Source organism: Euprymna scolopes, chromosome 31 (assembly GCF_053919585.1).
Source record: "Euprymna scolopes isolate OS-2025 chromosome 31, ASM5391958v1, whole genome shotgun sequence".
In the NCBI taxonomy this organism is placed as follows: domain Eukaryota; kingdom Metazoa; phylum Mollusca; class Cephalopoda; order Sepiida; family Sepiolidae; genus Euprymna; species Euprymna scolopes.
In genome coordinates, this window is record NC_136512.1 from 15501918 (window position 1) to 15521231 (window position 19314).

A 19314-nucleotide genomic window follows, 5' to 3' on the forward strand; every position below is an offset into this window, starting at 1 on the left:
TTCTAATTTTTTTATTTTTTTTATTATTATTATTATTATTATTATTATTATTATTATTATTATTATTATTATTATTATTAAGGTTATTATTACTATTATGAAGGTTATTATTACTATTATTATTATTATTATTATTATTATTATTATTATTAAGGTTATTATTGCTATTATTATTATTATTATTATTATTATTATGAAGGTTATTATTACTATTATTATTATTATTATTATTATTATTAAGGTTATTATTACTATTATTGTAGTAGTAGTAGTAGTAGTAGTAGTAGTAGTAGAAGAATTTTGATGTTTGTTATTTTTTCATTTTTTTTTTCATTAAAAATATTTTTACATTTATTTTTCAATATTTTTTCACATAATTTCTTAACACTTTGTTTTATTTTGCTTTTATTATTTCTTGAAAACTTTTTAGTCCAGAATTGGCAAAAAGAGAAAGATAAAAACTTAAATAATTTTCTTTCATTTATTCATTTATTTTGTTATTTCTGTTTCATTCATTTGTTTTCTTTTCATATATTTTTAATCCAGACTTTGCTAAACTTAAATAAAAAAAAAAAAAGAAATGAGCTTTGTTGTCCTTGATATTTTATGTATTTCAGATTCTGAAATTTTGAGATGAAGATGGATTATTTGGATTCTTCAGAGTATTGTTCTCATCTTGGGTATTATTTGCACAGTTTGTCGGTCAATGTAACCTCCAACCTTCTTCAGGTGTACCTTGTCAAACTCAAGAATCCGCACGGAATTCTGAATGCAAGCCTTTATTTAATCCACAAATTACTTAGGACTTCTACGCAGTCATGACTGACGGAGTGAGAGCATGCTGACTCTGTGCATTAAATAAAAGCTTCCGTTCGAAATTTCATGCAGATTCCCGAGTTTGACAGAAAAATTACCGAATCGAACAAGGTACACCTGAGAAAGGTCAGAGGTTACATCAACCGAAACGTTGTGAAAATAACACACAGGATGAAAAACAATAGTCCAAAGAATCTTAATTAAATTTTTAGGTTTGATTAGTACTCGGTTATACAGGCATATATGAGAGCTGTTTCGAAAACAAGGCCTCTTATTTTTTAACTCAGAAACTAAAATGTTGAAGAGCTAAGAAGACGGGAGTGGTACCATTAAAACGAGCGACCTTTGCTGTTCCAGAATTTGTTTTTCTACATAGTCACCACCATTCTCAATACACTTTTGCCAGCCTGTTTTGATGCCTTGATCGTAAAAGTCACGACTTTGAAATCGAACCCATCTCCTAACTGTACTAACATCACCTGCATCCGCTTCGTAAACATTAAACAGGCACCAGTGAATTTTGATCGGTTCGTTCGTTTTTCTGCATGGAGAAATTCAATGATGCGTCTCTGCTTCTGATGCACATCCATGACAAGGGTTGGTTTCTTAGAGTCACTGTCAATATCTGCAAGAGAGAGATATGAAACTTTCAGGATAGAGATGCATAAGGTCAGTCATCATAATAATGTAATTCGCAATCCACTCGGATCATTTCCGGTGCAATAAAAATATAGTCATTGCTTTGGATATATATAATAAGTGTATAGTATTCAATGGGACAATATCGTAGCGATCGTTAGTAGTGGAAATTTGGTAAAGGAGTTGTAGAGAACATAAAAGGGCATCCCCCCCACAAGGCTACAAAGTCTATTTTGAATTCTGTCAAGGCAGGATAAGGTGCTTCTAACTGTGACAACAGTATTCGATGTACTTAGCTCTCATACAGGTAGAGAATTGCATCAGCAGTTAGATATCTACTGAAGCGGTAGAACGATCCCACCATTGTTTCAGCTGCTTTGGCAACAGATTTGATATATGTGTTCCATTTCAGATCAGGAGTAAAGGTCTGACCCAGAAGCTTGTCAAAACATGGAGCCTCCTCAAGCCATTCATTTCAATTGATGCCAGAAGGGGATCAGAGTGTTGATGATGTAAAGATAGAAGCTTGGTTTTAGATACATTACATTACATTGGAGAAAGCCAACTCTTTCTCCATTGCATCACATGCAATTTATATAGTATGCATATATACTAGTGTTGAGACGATTGATCGGAATCAGGAATTAGAAAAATCGGAGCTTTTTTGAAGTATCAGAATCAGTATCGGAATCGGAAAAATTTTAGCCTATTTTCCGATGCCAAAACCGATTCCTTAAATTATCTTTTTTTATTTGATTTTGGTTTAAGAAACATCGTCAACTGCTTGTAGTAATAATAAATATTTATTGATTTAAACTTCCAGTAAGACTAAAATCTCTAGATCACCCCCTCACAAGTGTGTTTTTTATGTTTGAGAAAATATAGGCACATTTAAGATGTGTTTTTACAGTAATCGAGACAAAATAAGAATTTTATAGTTAAATATTTAGAGGTTTATAAAGAATTGGAATCGTGAATTTAGTACGGAATCAGTCATTGTATTGGAATTGGAAAAAATTTCGGAATCGTCCCATCACTAATACATACATAGTATACATATCTATATCTAGTATATCAGCAGAATCAAGTAGGTGATGATGGTTAAATGGTTAACGGCACGGATATTGACCTGAGTTTTTCAAGTTCAAATCCAGCTTGTTTCACCTGGCAACCTTCATGTGGTCCGTCCTCTAAGTACTCAATATCCTTCTAGAAAGATATCAGAGAAACGAATGCCAACAATAATCATCTGATTCATACAAAATAAATGAATGATGTTCAATGTTTCCTAGGTTTTGAGATGAGGATTGGTTATTCATATTATTTAGATTCTTCGGACTACTGTTTTCATCTTGAGTGTAATTTTCACAACGTTTCTGTCAATGTAACCACCGACCTTCTTCAGATGTATTGATCCGTGGTATCGTCAGGTTAGAGTACTTGCAAAAATGAATTGTAAAAGTGATAGTCTTCTGAAGGTTGAAGGATCAATTCTCAAGGTGGACGATTGAAAAAATACAATTGCGAATTACTTAGGACTGCCATCTATCCGTGGCTGATAGAATGAGAGCATCCTACCCCCGTGAAGTTATAGTAACTATTACAGCTGCTATATAGGTTTCGCGTGTGGCGTGAACACACAGACACAAAACAAGTGATGCGCGTGCAACACACAAACAATGTTGCCCTGTTGATCTGATATTCTGACACAACCGGCATCGAGGTCACTTCCTTTTGACCTTTCACTTCCACCTTTTCTTTCTTTCTTTTTTCTCGTTGCAATCCTGACACGCGACTGGGATGATGTGTTTTTTTTTCTCAGCCGTTTTCCCCACAAATATGAATCCTAATGAAACAACTTGTATGCAAAATCTGTTTTATCCAAGGCTTAATTTAATTTCACCATAAAAATTAATGGACTATAATGAACAATTGGTCATCTCACAACAATGACTCATGAACATTTCAGAAAGCATTTCTAATCACTAGGGTTATGACAACAGAATATTCTTTTCATTGTTTTGATTCTCGAAACAAAGTTAGATGCAGTTAGCAGAGATAAATAAAACTGGTATCTTCCTGTCTGTGTTACGTTTCTGTCAGAACGTGTGTCGCCTTCCTTGAATTCTATTTTGAAAATTCTACTCTACCTAATTTTTAACCTTGCATGAAAATTTACTGTTCTCTCTTTTATGTAGTCATTTCTTATCTTGATGCTGAGATGTTTCCGTTTTTAAAAGAAAAAATTTACAATTTTGCAAATGGGAAAGTCTATATTAAAACTGATGATGATAAAAAAAATTGTCTCTTTGGAAATAGCCAACATCTAACATCATGAACAGAATTCCTTTCATTCCTTTTTTTTTTTTTTTTGTATCTTAAAACGTTTTATTTCATCAATAATTAAAAGAATTTTTAGCAGTGATGGGACGATTTTGATTTTTTTTTTTTTTATTCCAATACAGTAACCGATTCTGATTCTTTTTAAATTTCTAAATATAGAGAGTGTTTGTTTGTGGGGGAGTCAGATCACTGTAAAAATTTAAAAAAAAAACTGATGCAATGTATTCATATATTTTCTCAAACATAAAAAATACACTTGTGAGATGATTTTAATTTTACTTATAGTTTCAAATCAATAAATATTTATCATTTCATCATTAATATGAGTCATGGAAAATTAAGTTTTAAACAACAAAAAAAATTAATTAAAAGAATGACTTTTGGAATGAAAAAATAGGCACAAATTTTTGGATTCTGATTAATCATCCCACCACTACTTTCGAGATATGTGTCCAACTTTCTACAAGGCTGTTTAAAACAAGACAAAGAAAAGACTGGAAAAACAAAATTTTTGTATTTTTGAAAAAAAAAAATGTAATCTATAAATATAAAAGCGAAAATGTGTGTATGTATGTATGTATGTATGTTCGCTTTTTGTGTATGTCTGTAAAAGGCTTTTTTTCGAGAAGCAATCGTTTGGCTCACAACTTCTTAAAATTTTTATATTACATATAAATCATAATATCTACGAGTTAACAACGGAGGTCACCTGTCTATTTAATTTGCTTGACTTCGAAAAGATAAATATTCAACATTTTTCGCTCGCCGCATGTGGATTAGGCTTTTTCGTATAATAAAAGCGGCACTAATTCTGGCGGTATTTTTCCGGTCACGATCGCCGGAAATATCCGAAAGCAATCAGATTTGATCAATGTGGAAATATTTTCCTTATATCAGACAATTGCTATTCAAATTGGACAATGGGGAGCTGGTCCCCCTCCCCCAACATCTTTGGAAAATAAAAATAAAGAAGCGTTCCCACAGTAAATGAAATACTACCCCACAGTCAAAGTTGACCTCATTAAGTCATTAAAACGTGCACCTGCCAATTCTATATACTTAAATAAATTCAAACGTGTTTCCATTAGTATTTCGTGGTGGCTCAATTGTTAATGTTGCATGTTTTTTTTCACACTTTAATTTCAAACTTTGCCTCAAGGGTTCAGGTTCGATCCTCATTCTTACCTACCAAAACTTTTTTTTTAATTTTAACCCCCCCCCCCCCCGGAGTTTTGATTTACCCAAAACCACACACACCTCCAAACACCCAGGCAACGCTGGGTACCTCCCCGCTAGTTATTTATAAAATACTTAATAAATGGATTTTACAGAATTGTTATTGTTTTTCATTGTAATCATTTTAACTTTCTTCCTTTGAAGATTGTAACATTGGGTATGGAGCAGCCAAACCAGCTGTCAACATTGCCCTGCTTTTTATTGAAACCAACCGAGAGCTCTTTTTAGTATCCTTGCTGTTCCCTTAAGTGCAATTATCTGGATCTCTTTTGCACTTGGTTCACCAGGAATATTAGGTAGGACTTCATGTTTTTCTGCATGAGCCCTGTAGCACCTATAATAACTGGTATGATTGATATCTCCTTAAGATTCCAGTTTCTTTTCATATCATACATGAGACCTTGATATTTGGTCTGTTTCTCTCTTTCAGCTCTGTTCAGACCTCCATCATTAGGGACCCTCACTTCAACCAAGATTGCCACTCTTTCTGGCTTATTTCTTAACCCTTTATGACCTGAATTATGATGTAGAGGATTAAAAACATATTTGTTAATGTTAGTTAAAGGGTAATGATGCTATGATTGTCTTCAAACTGGAAAAATTATGAACTTCAATATTTAAACTACCACTGAGAATTTTTGTATTCCATAAACTTACCTTGATTATTATCCATCATGCTTGAAAAAAGTATGTTTCTGACAACAAACAAAATCCTCCACTCTCTGAAACAGATGGCAGCATACTGAATGTAAGCAATGGACAGTTGCAATCTGAAGGTATCTGGCATCTACCCAGATACTGAACTAATACGTACAAGGCGTGCTTGAATCAGTTCCCACTTTATATATGCCATTATATTCATTTATTTACCACTGAACGAATTAGTTCAACCTGGTCATAAAGAGTTAAATTCATATTTATCGATCACTATCTCAAATTCTCTAAAAGACTGTGTGTGTGTGTGTGAGAGAGAGAGAGAGAGAGAGAGAGAGAGAGAGAGAGAGAGAGAGAGAGAGAGAGAGTTCCTCCTCATGAACTCCAAAATTGCTGGGCTGATTCTTTTCAAATTTCACATAAATGTATTTTATGTGCCTGGGAATGCTTTTAGATAGATTTTGTATTGAAATGCTTCTGATAAGTATAGAAAATTGCTAATTGGAAAAAATCTGATTAAAGAAGGCACAATCTGACTTTGACCAAAGTTAACACCCTTATACAGTCTAATATCACAAGTGTTTTTGAGAAGTTTTATCATTGCATAAGCAGAAGGGCTTGGCATACAAAATCAACAGTAGTTTTTTTTTTTATAAGACAGAGGCACTTTTGAAATGAATGTTTCTGTTTAGAGCACAATTGAAGCATGGTACTTGACTTTTGCATTTTAAACTTTAATTGAAGCCATTATATATAAAAAAAATAATTTTATAAAATCAGTAGTAGGTTCTCTACATTGCAATATAGACTACAGTGTATTGTGGAGTAAGTCACTGTGGGAAAACATATGAAGCTTCCTCTTGGTGCATTATGGTGAGTCTCTGATTAGAGGATGCACTTGATTTGATTGAAAAATGGGTGTTAAAATGTTTTTCATTTATAATGAGGGTATGACCCCAATGATTTTGACGATCTTACTTATAACTTACGATTAGGACAATCAACCAATGAGAAGTCTCCAACTTTATTTCTAAAAATATCGAATTTTGGATTCAATTCAGTTTGCTGTCAACGTCCGTCTTGAAACAGCTGAATCATGACTACATTGATTCTTTGCCGCCATCTTTGTTATTACGAATTACTCAACATTCGAGATTGTGACTCCATTGATTTTTCGACGATTTGATTTACTACTGCCATCTTTGTTCAACATAATGTCTCAACACTTAACAATGGGCGATTTCTCCGCATTTTGATGGCAATAAGAGTATTGGAATTGTGAAACATTCATTGGTCCTCATTCAATCTCGGGTAATGTGGGGTTTCCCTACTAGTTATATGCGTGTGTGTGTGTGTGTTAATAAAAAAATGCTTATCATTGGTATTCATTTCCCCAATATTTTTCTAGTTAGAATTCTTCCTAGAAAGGCATTAGGTACTTACAGAAGAAACCATATGAAGGTTGCCAACATCCTGAGGTGAAAATATTTCTATGGAACGAATTGGATTCGAACTTAGCACATCCAGGTTATCAGTCCATGTCGTTAACAACTTAGCCACCGTCACCTTGCTGTCGATGCATATGAGCAATTTTAGATTTTTTAAAAATTGTAATTAAATCTGAACAATATATGGAGATGTGTGTAGAACAGTTGGTTTAGTCACATTGAAAGAATTGGTGTGCAGTTCTTGGATCAGTCGATATAGAGCAGTCAATGTAGCAGATGCAGTTCACAAAAAAAGTCAAGTGAAACCTGAGAGAAAATGATGACGATGGATTTGAGAGAAAGCGGGATAAATAAAGATCTGGCTAGAGATGCACAGTGCCTTCAATAATATACACATGAAACTGTAGTTCCCTTCAAAGTAATCTCCTCCGGCTGCAATGCATTTGTTGTATCGTTATGGAAGTCCTCTTGTGTGAGCGTGTCAGTGATCCTTGTCACAGCCTCTCTCATCTCCTCAATTGTCTCATAATGATAGCCACTAGCATTTTCCTTGAGCTTAGGGAATAACCAAAAATTCACAGGGAGCAAGGTCTGGACTATAGAGAGCGTGACGAACTGCCTTGATGCCCATCTTGATCAAATAGTCAAATGTGACAAGGATGGAGCACCCTTGGGACAAATCTTCCGCATCTTTAGTTTCTTACGAATAATTATGTGTACAGTTCTCACACTGAAATCAAACTGTGCACTTTTTGTTTCTATAGATACACGATGGTCCTTATCCATGAAATTCTTTATTTGTCCAATCAACTCTGGTGTTTAACTTCCTTACTCCTCCTACACCTCTCATCATCCCTTACAGACTCCCTGCCTTCCTTGAATCTCTTATGCCACTCCAAGCCTGATACTGAATTCATACAAGATGGTCCAAAAGCAGTCTGAAGCATTCCATACTTTTCTGTGGCATTTTTTTCCAAGTTTAAAAACAGAATTTTATTGCATATCATTCTTCTAAAGTGTCTTCACACCCAGATTGCATTTTTGAAATTCACCAGCTGTGACAATCAGGCTTTAGTAGAGTGTATTCCAATTCCTGCTGTAGCTGTTCATTTGAACCTAAAATCATAAAAATTGATCAGTCATCTTATAAGATGTATAGCAATAACATACTGAATTTTCAAGTGTCTATGACAATTTTAATGCCTGTACAAAAAAGTCTTGAAACTTATAGAAGACTCATCGTAGATTAGTTTGGAACTTAATTTCGAAAAGCCATCCAACACATGCCAGCACATAAAATGGATTTTTTTGTTATTTTTTAAAGGTGAGAGTTAAAGTGGAATAAAAGTAAAATTAAAAAAAAGGTTCTATTAAACAAATATTTGGTCAAAACGCCGCCAAGCAAAATTATCATCAATCAGAAGGTTGATGCTCAAACAAATTAAAATTATCATTTTGAAAATTTCATTATCAATAATCCATATTTACTGTTTGATAGACATTTTCACTTTTTCTCTTAATAAATATTTAATAAAAAATTAAAAAAAAATTAAAAAGATAATACACCACTGGAGAATCCGGGCATCGATCCCGGTACCTCTCGCATGCTAAGCGAGCGCTCTACCATCTGAGCTAATTCCCCAACCTCCCTTAAATCTGCCGTACTAATCTATATAAATCATCAGAGTAGAGTTCTATACATTTTTATTCATTTATAAAAGTTTCATTTATTTAGAATTTTACTAGATCGAATATATATATATATATATATATATATATATATATATATATATATATATATATATATATATATATATATATATATATATATTTTGTGTACAGAAAGTTGTTAGTTGAGACAGGTCATTGGTACCGTCGGTTTCAAGCCCGATAATAAGGCCCGTTTAAGGTATCCTTATCGAGCTCTCTTCAGCCAATATTCAGACGAATATTGGCTGAAGAGAGCTCGATAAGGATACCTTAAACGGGCCTTATTATCGGGCTTGAAACCGACGGTACCAATGACCTGTCTCAACTAACAACTTTCTGTACACAAAATATAAGTACGCTCTTAAAATTTGGATTTTCCTTTTAATTGAGCACTCTGCTGGAATTCTTTTTCCAAAAAAACTAATCATTATATATATATATATATATATATATATATATATATAGAGAGAGAGAGAGAGAGAGAGAGAGAGAGAGAAAGAAGGGAAGAAAGTGTAAGAAAAATATAATAGGTTCCCCTATAGTAGATGTCTCCCTAATTCTATATTTGATTTTTGTCGCTTACATCCTCCTATTCCGAATTTGTAGTAGTGTTTGATAAATGTCATTTGTGTACTTGTTTTTTGTACCAAAACAGCCATTACCAATATGTTTTTCAAACTGATATAAAAATAAAAATAATTGAATGAATAATTGAAAAAAAAAATCATTTTTATTATTTCAAATGTTATCAAACGCAAGATAAGTTACTTTTCTACCTAACTGGATAAGTTTTGGTGTTTTTAAATGTTCATTCGGTTCAAACATCGGTATATTTGAAAAAGAAGATAAATAGCAGAAGCAGCGTGCTCGCCGTTGAATAAAAATGAGTTCAAACTGTCACAGTAACACACGTTGAGTTTCTAACAGTATTTTGTATAATTTTTCTAGTTTGAACTTATTTTCCCAAACTAAATGTATTCAACAGGGAGTACGCACGACGCTCAATTGTCTTCTTTTTTTTTTTTCAAATATATTGATAAATACTATAATGTTCGAACCGAATAAACATTTTACATTAAATAAAAGCACTAAAAACTTATCTAGTTAGGTAGAAAAGTAACTTATCTTTCCTTTGATAACATTTATTTTATATATATTTGTTTTTTGACAACTTTTTCGTATCTATGTAAAGCAAACTATTACAGTCAAAAGTTAACATTACCTTTTTTTTTTTTTTAAACATTAATACTAAGCCCGAGTGACAAGGTTGTAAAGTCACACATAATCGCTTTAAAATGTTGAATACCTCCTAATAAAAAAAACAAACAAAAAAAAAACATCCAAAGCTTGGCTTCTCCCATATCAAAAAGAAGAAAAATAAGGGTCACTGCCCTAAAACGCTAGAATGGTTCGAAAATGGATGGTCATATAACATTAAATTTATATATGAAATTAATTCCCAAGTTTACATTTTAAAATATTATTTTTTTACTTTCTTTCCGACAAGTTTTTCAAGATTGTTCAATGCACACGTAATCTCCTAAGAAACGTAAAATCTCATTCTCTTGTGCATAGGAGGGAGAATAATTCAGCTGACAATAATTAGTTACATTTTTGGAGTTTGAATAATCGCTCATAAATAGAAAATTAAACAAAATAGAGGTAGAAATCCAACCAATTTTTAATTATTTTCTCTGTGCATTTCAGTATTTCACTGGCACCCCTCCTGCCCTACGTATGACCAAACTAAAAACTTATCGAAAAATAAAAAAATTTTTTAATGTTATTTTAAGTTCGCTCATTCTTGAAGGGGCATTTTCGGAATATTCCAACGTTAACAGTTAAAATTGCTTCGTGTTTGCTATGGGATGTAAATTTTGTGGAAATAAAGGTCGTGATTACGTGTGGTTTACGACTTTATAACTCGGACTTAGGGTTAGTGGTAAAAAATATACACATTTTTATTGTATTTTATTATTAATCAAATATTTTTGTAATCAGAAAATAAATAATGAGAAAACCATAACGAATCTTCAAAAATTATATTTTAGAAAAAGGTGTACACATAATTTGAATTATTATCTTTTGTTATTATTTATTTCAGTTGGCAATATGTCTCTATTCGAAAACGCCGGCTAGTCTGAAATAAAGCGAAAATGTATTTTAAGAAAGTATATAAAGTGATTTTCAAAGCTATATTCAATTCAAAGATGGTTCTGTATGTTCTTCAGACAATTTAATGGGTCGGCAATAAATATCAAATTTCTTGGTGTCTTTTTTTTTTTTTTTCTAAGCAAGTAAAATGGCGACCGCTGTTCTTTAATTATCGTCACCTTGACAATATGGCTGCCATCATTTTTTCTTTTAAATCTTTTGTCTTTTTTTTATTTCAATAAATCTATATCAAACTGTAATGTAAACAAAACAAGAATTAATTATAAATTAACTTCAATAATAAAAATTGATTAAAGTACTATTTATAACTTATTGTTTGTTTGTTTTTTTCTTTATTATTATTTTTTTTTCATATTCACATAAAAAAAATTCAAAAAAAACGCGCGCCATTTTTTAGGGTGACGGGGAAAAAATGGCGAATTGCTGGCCGACATTAATGGCCAACTAACGTCTTCATTTAATTTAACAATTCTGACTTTGATTAAATTATATATTTTTATTTCATGAAACGTTTACGAATGGGAAGTGATGTAAATAATGTTATTAAATAAGAAAGGAATATTAAAACAAAAGTAATTGACGAATTTAATTTAAATACATGTGGTTCCCGTTTCGTTTAGTAGTCTTTAAGCTTCCATATTTTTTTTATTATTAAATGCAACCTTATATAAGTTTTATTATATATTGGAGCTAAAATTATGTGGCTACGTGTCGTATGTATGTAGGATTGATTTTGTTTCTCGCCTCTACGTAACTTACATGTTATTTATTTTTATTTTTATTATTTATTTTTTATTTATTTATTTATTTTTTTTTTTACTAATTAATCGAATATATATTAAAATTTTAAAAATGCAATAGCGAGAAAGAAAACGAATGTTTTATCTGCCATTATTACCTAACTTCTGTAATAATTAAATTTAGCTTTGGAAATCTTATTCAAAAATGATATTAATATGATAAAAAAAAAAATTGAAATTCATTTAAAAAGAGATAAAAATCAATAAATAAAAAAGCTAAATAAATATTTACTTGGAGGCGCAGTAAAATCAAGAATAAGGAAGTTTTATTTTTATCCAAACACAATGACAAAAAAACGCGGAACTTGCATCTAAATTTGTCTTCATGGGGAGGCAAATGAATAAATATTTTTTTTTTTTTTTACAAAGGAGTCACCACATATCAAGGCCCGGAGGCTACTCGAGGATAAGGGTTAATGAGTGTACAGTAGTAACATGTAGCAATCGTTAGTAGTGGAAATTTGGTAAATTGAATTACTTAAGCGGATGGCTCATGAAGAATTTGTTTATGTTGGACTTGAAGACTGCCATATTGTAGTCCCTCGCTGGACTACAAAGTCTATTTTGAACTCTGTCACAGCAGGATAAAATCTTTCTAGTGGCTCCTGCCTAGATGTCGTAACGGTAGTCCATCCTTGGACATACTTGGCTCTTATACAGGTAGAGAATTGCATCAGCAGGTAGATATCTACTGAAGTGGTAGAACGATTCCACCATTTTTCCAGCAGCCTTGACAACGGATTTTATGTACGTGTTCTATTTCAGATCAGAAGTAATGGTCAGACCTAAAACCTTATCAAAAGATGGAGCCTCCTCAAGATGAGAGCCATTCATTTCGATTGATGCCAGACGGGGATCAAAGCATTGATGATCGAAAGATAAAAACTTGGTTTTAGATGCATTAAAATTAACCCGCCACCTTTTTCCCCATTGCACCATGTGATCAAGATCAGAGGAGAGAGAATCCTGGTTGTTTACAACCTTTGAACTGCTGGCATAGATGGTAGTGTCGTCAGCACAAATATCTACAAATGATCTTAGGATGTGATTTGGGAAATCATTTATATAGAGCAGGAAGAGAGTTGGGCCCAGGATGGACACCTGAAAACTCCAGCATTAATACTGTGAACTTCTGATTTCTGCCCATCAACCACTATTATGAATCTATCAGAGACCATCAACCACTATTATGAATCTATCAGAGAGAAATGATTTAATAATTGACAAGACATTTCCAGCTATACCGTAGCTGGAGATTTTGTGGAGTAGACCTTTATGCCATACTCTATCAAAGGCCTTTGATATGTCAAGCGCAATTGCTCTAGAAATGAAGCCTCCGTTGAGAAATTCACTAAACCATATGAGATATAACTGTTAGCAAATCTGCTGTAGATCTAGCAGAACGAAAACCATATTGTATGTCACTGAGGAGGTTATTTTTGTTGAGGTGGTTGACTACTTCTCTATTTAACACAGATTCCAGCAACTTACTCATGATTCACTGGAGACATTTGTCTGTATTGAGAGGGAGATGACCGATCACCTGAATTTTTAAATACGGGACATACTGATGAGGTTTTCTAGGGTGTTGGGAAGCAATACTCCTTAAGATAATGCTTAAACAGCTTTGTAAGTATGGGAACTAGTTTTGGTTGAAGTTTTTTGAGCACTATAATTGAAATGCCGTCAGGACAAGTTGCTTTACTGAAATCGAGGTTTTTGATTAGCTTGGCAACATCTCACATAGATATTTGTATGTTACATAACGCGTTTTGACACACAGGAGGAAATATGGGAGGTTGGCGGCCCTGATCACAAAGAATAGAATTAGCGGCAAAGTTTTTGGCAAAGGGTTTGGCTTTGTCTGATGCTGAGGAGATTACCTTAGGTCCATTGATGATGGTTGGGATAGAGCACACACTTCTATTCAGGACCTTTGTTATTTGCCAAAATTGATGGGAACCAAGCCACTGCTCAGCTACTTTGGACTCGGCGGATTGAGCATACAACTCTCTTGCGTTTGCGGGTGATATAAAAAAAATAAAGCATACAAAATGCTTTTATCTGAAACATTATTACATGATGAGTCATTTTGTGTAAAAATTTTATTTATTTTACACATTGAAATTTGAAAAATGTATGGTTAAAGTGTAAACATTTAATGAATAAAAAATAAGTATGGCTGTCCTGTTGCCATTTTGTTGACTGAAAAACAGCCTTGACCTTGTGATCAAAAACCAAGATTGAGTCAAAATGGAACGAATCGATGAGACTTCGGTGAATCTGTTTAGTTTGTATCTTTATGAAATTATATGGAAAGAGCTAGTGGGCACAAATAAATTTGGTGAAATCTTTTGCTGCATCGCGTGAATTTATTCTACATAAAATACTTTTCATTTTAAATTAAAACTAAATTTTACTTAAAAAATAAAAGTTGTTTAAAAGTTGCTTAAGTTATTTCATATTTTAAAGTATAGAAGAAAAAAATTTATTCTACATAAATAGAAAAAAAAAAAAGTTGTTTTAATCGCCATGACATGCACGTGATACAGCAAAGGGTTTCGCCGAATTTATTAGTGGCCACTTGCTCTCTCCTGCTCTCTCCACATAAATTCATAAAGATACGAGCTAAACAGATTCACCAAAGTCCCCTCGCCTCATTCCGTTTGACTCACTCTTAGTGTTTTATCGCAAGGTCAAAGCTGCTTATGGGCAACTGGACTGCCATGTTGATTTTTTATTCATTGAATGTTTACATCCTTTAACCATGAATTTCTCAAGTTTCAATCGGTAAAATAAATTAACTTTTTACTCAAAATGACTTCTCATGTAATAATGTTTAAGATTAAAGAAACATTTTGAATGTCTTATTTTTCGCATATCACTCGCAAAAACTATCTAGCAACATTGCCAATAAATTACATTTTTTTTTTTTTTTTACACAGGCATCACCACATTATCAAGGCCAAGAGGCCACTCAAGGATAAGGGTTAAAGAGTGTACAGTAGAAATTGGACAATATAGTAATCATTAGTAACGAAAATTCGGTAAATTTGATAACTTATATGGAACAGCTCATCAAGAACTTATTTACGTTAGACTTGAACACAACCATATTGTAGTCAGCCGGAAAGCAGGAAAACGAAAGACAATTCCACAGGCGTGCAGTTCTAAGAAAGAAGCTTTGTTCATGGAATCTACGCTTAGGTTTAGGCACAGATAAAGAGTGGGGGGAATTATTGATAGTGTTTTCATCTAGACGAGTATTTCTTGTGAAAGTTAGGCGAGGGGGGACCATAGACTGAAGCTCATTCGAACATTTTCCATGAAAATAACGATACATCAGAGACAAACTCGCAACATCTCTTCTGTGAGATAGAGGTTACAGGGAAGAGAAAAGGACATCTCCTACGAGGCTACAAAGTCTATTTTGAACTCTATCAAGGTAGGACAAGTCCTTTCTAGCAGCTCCTGCCCAGATGTGGCAACAGTATTCCATCCTTGGACGTACCGGGCTCTTATATAGATAGAGAATTGCACCAGCAGTGAGATATCTACCGGATTGATAAAAAGATCCCACCATTTTTCCAGCGGCCTTGGCAACAGATTTGATGTATGTGTTTCATTTAACATCAGGAGTAATGGTCAAGCCCAGAAGCTTGTCAAAACTTGAGGCCTCCTGAAGACGAGAGCCATTCATTTCAATTGATGCCAGATGTGGATCAGAATGTTGATGATGTAAAGAGAGAAGCTTGGTTTTAGATGCATTAAAAGTAACCAGCCACTCCTTTCCCCATTGTACTACGTGCTCAAGATCAGAGGAGAGAGAATCAGAGAGAACTTGGTCTGGACAAAGTTTTAACTTTATTAATAGCCTTAAATTCGTTTTTAAAAACATTTGTGCGAGTGAGAGAGAGTGAAAAATGTTAGACTTTTTTATGTCTAAAAGTTTTGATTTTTTTTAAAGTAAAATTACATTTCGTTGAAAAAGAAAATAAAAGAAGAATCAACATGGAGGTCATTGAATTATAATTAAATTCTCAACAATTTACAAAGTAATTTAGAATTTTATTCCAAGACAAAACATACAACCAATTTTATTCCTAATTTGGATTTTTATTCTACAATTAAATAAATTGTTTTTCTTGATATATTATTAAAGGGTTTCTGTCAGCTCTGTTATTACAATGTTTTCAATTGTTACAACTTGTAATGCACCTGCAAAACGAATCTCTTTGATGAGCATCTTTTTTTGGAATGGGGGGGGAGTAAAAGTCATAAGGAGCAAGATCAAGTGAGTAGGGCGGTTGTCACAGTATAGCTGTATATTATTATTATTATTATTATTATTACTACTATTATCATTATTATTTATTTATTTATTTACGTTAATGGATAAAATGCTATCATTTAATTTTGAAAGAGAATGGATACCTCCAGTAAGGAGACTTACATACATAATTGTGAATCAAGTGTTACACAATTCCCAATCATACCTCTTCTGGATCAGCACTGCTTGATTCTAATGGCAACCAAGCCAGGAGGACAGGAAACGATGCCGAGATAAGCAGTGAGGATCTTCTGCATACAGTACCTGGTATTCCCAAATAGTGTCCTATTTTAGTACTCATTAGATCCAACGTTACTGATAACTGAATGGCGTGCAAAAATGAAAAAATAGTGTAAAAGAAGTTTTTTTTTTTTTATAAATATGCCATCTTTGTTGATGATATTGTGTTATTTTATTTATGATTCTTTTACTTTTATTCCTCTCCAACAAGGCATATCGAGAGAGCCAATAACTAGCAGACCAACACAACACTCACGTTTTTTTTCAATACCACAAAAGCCATCTTTGGAGCCTTAGCACAGGGTCAAGCTTCCCTCAAAAGTAAGGATGGATGAATACTGCTCAAGAGTACTTCTGCCATTAACTTCAGATGGAGAGAACACTTCGAAGGGCTACTGAACCAAGCCAATCCATATGACGACTATGTCTTGAATGCCATTCTTCAAATACCTCTCGACAAATCTTTTGGCAGAATGCTGAATCTCCAGGAAGGCAAGGAGGCAGTCAAATCCTTAATGAATAACAGGGCTCTCGGATTTGATTGTATCCCAACTGAAATGTACAAGATTGGTGGAAACCTCTTACTGACCCAACTGCATCAGCTCATCATAAAAATATTGGAAAACCAAAGAGATCCAATGGACTTCAGAGCTGCTGCCATCGCCAAGATCTATAAGATGAAGGCTGATCGGTCGGAATGTGGGAAATACGGGGCCATATCTCTCCTGGTTACTGCTGGAAAGGTCCTTGCTCATGTGTTACACGGTCGCCTCTCTCTACTTGCTGAAACAATTCTCAACTATTCAACTCCAGAAGTGCAGAGAGAAATATGAACCTCTCTATATGCTTCTCTAAGACGACATGAATGACACACTTGTCTCTACTGACAGCACAGAAAAGTCCTTCAAGGTTAAAACAGGCATCAAACAGGGCTGCGTCATTACCCCAAGGCTTTTCATCACACACATGGTCAAGAATGACCTTCCCCCAGGATTAGACATCGTCTTTAGGACAAACGTGTGAGATTTCAATCTCTCTCATCTGAGGTTGAAAAACAAAACCACATTTACATCCCTGATGAAAATCCAGTGCACCGATGACAACTGTGTGGCGTCCATCTCAGAAAAAACACCTACAATAGGTTTTGAATGACTTCAACCGCGCCTATACTCAACTTGACCTTGCCATTAACCCAACAAAAACTCAGATCTTGTACCAACCAAAACTTGGGGATAGTGCTGATGCTGCAGCTCCCTCCCTCAACATTGGCGACAAACCTTTGGAGAACATGGATCATTTTCCATACATTGGAAGCCACTTGAAATCTAAAAATTTAGACACCTCAAAGGTGCGTAAGCTTGATCTCACATCCCTATATACTAATTAAGAAATGCTCAGCTGAGCTAACCCCAATACTTTCCAAACTCTACAATAAATGCCTTGCTGAATTTTGTTTTCCTAATAGCTGGAAGATGGCCTCTGTGGTACAAGTGTACAAAAATTCTGGTGAAAGGACTGACCCTCTCAATTACTGCCCTGTCAATCTCCTCCACCTCTTTGCTAAAATCTTTGAGATCTTAATTAATCAAGCGCTAGTCCAACACCTCACAAAAGCTAATCTTCTCTCTGACAAACAGTACGGATTTAGGCAATGTCATTTTACTACAGATATTTTAAGTCATCTCTGAACGCATATACCATGTACTGGATAAGGTGGGTAAAGCCAGGGCTGTAGTCCGTGATATATTCAAGGCCTTTGACAAAGTCTGGCACAAATGGCTGCTAATGAAAATTAAATTGTATGGTATAACTGGATTTATACTAAATATAATTAGATTCTTCTTAGACAATAGGACCATCCAGGTTGTTATTGATGGACATGCATCCAAACAGCATAACATTAATGCAGGAGTGTCTCAGGAGTCAATCCTTGGATCACTATTATTCCTGATATTCATAAATGACCTCCCTGATAATATTGTGTTCGAGATGGGTATATTTGCTCATGATACAATGCTCTATAAGATGCATGAGGGGAGAACTGATGTACACAAATTTAAAGCAGTGGCAGAATCGTTAGAAAATGACTTCCAGACTCTAGTGGAATGGGGCCACAAATGGATGGTAACATTTAATGCTAGGAAGACTAAGCTGCTCTCCTTTAACAATTGCAAGACGCCTCTCCAACCACAGATATCAATGACAAATAACACTCTATCTGAGAATTTTTCTTTCAAACTCCTCAGATTAACATTCACGGACCATATGAACTGAAACAAATACATTGAGAATATTGCAAAGGCTGCTGCAAAAAATGTGGGTTCCCTCTATCAAGCTAGAAGACTACTCATACCTGAAAGAATTTTGTATCTCTACAAAGCCACCATTCGCCCATACATGGAGTATTGTTGCCACATCTGGGCTGGTGCATGTATCACTAGCCTCTCCCTCTTGGATAAGGTCCAAAGAAGAGTTTTCAATCTAATAGGTTTCACTCCATCAACTAAGCTCCAACCCCTGTCCCATCACTGCAATGTTGCATTTCTGTGCCTGTTTTACAAATAATTTAATGGAATGTGCTCCGATGAACTTGTTGCACTTGTGCCCCCTCGATGTACATATACCCGACAAATTTGCTTAGCAACAAAATCCCACCCGTTCACTGTTGAGGTTCCTAAATACTAGAAAGCTTTTTTTGAACAGCTAGACTTTGGAATTGCTTTCCTGCTACCTGCTTCCATTAGTGTATTGATATGCAGAAGTTTAAATGTAATATAAACCAACATCTTGTTAATCTTTCCTAGGCATGGTCCCGAATAGTAGGCCCTAAAAGCCAAGTGGCGATATGCCTTGTTCGAGGCTATCGTTCCACTTTTTTTTTTAATTACATTTTCACCCCAAACAAGGCACATTGCCACTTTGA

The 19314-nt window shown here is 34.1% G+C and overlaps 2 protein-coding genes and 1 non-coding gene across 4 annotated transcripts; 1 reads left to right on the top strand and 2 right to left on the bottom strand.

Annotated features, from left to right (window-relative positions):
* Positions 1–265: 265 nt before the first annotated feature.
* On the bottom strand, positions 266–13078 carry LOC145255520 (uncharacterized). 2 transcript variants are annotated; one of them, XM_080113981.1, is made up of 3 exons: positions 12300–13078; positions 5692–5756; positions 266–1441 (listed from the first exon to the last, which is right to left on the bottom strand). In XM_080113981.1, exons 1-3 carry the CDS (start codon positions 12350–12352, stop codon positions 1185–1187), a joined length of 375 nt encoding a protein of 124 aa, XP_079970107.1. In that variant the 5' UTR covers positions 12353–13078; the 3' UTR covers positions 266–1184. The 2 variants fall into 2 exon arrangements, with proteins under 2 accessions (XP_079970107.1, XP_079970108.1); XM_080113982.1 differs by lacking the exon at positions 12300–13078 and adding an exon at positions 12054–12209.
* Positions 8706–8778, bottom strand: Trnaa-agc (transfer RNA alanine (anticodon AGC)). The gene has a single exon. It is a non-coding gene; the product is annotated as a tRNA-Ala (tRNA).
* Positions 13079–16864: 3786 nt separating the features above from the next.
* Positions 16865–17224, top strand: LOC145255500 (uncharacterized). Its single transcript, XM_080113963.1, has one exon. It carries the CDS (start codon positions 16865–16867, stop codon positions 17222–17224), a length of 360 nt encoding a protein of 119 aa, XP_079970089.1.
* The last annotated feature ends 2090 nt before the right edge of the window (positions 17225–19314 follow it).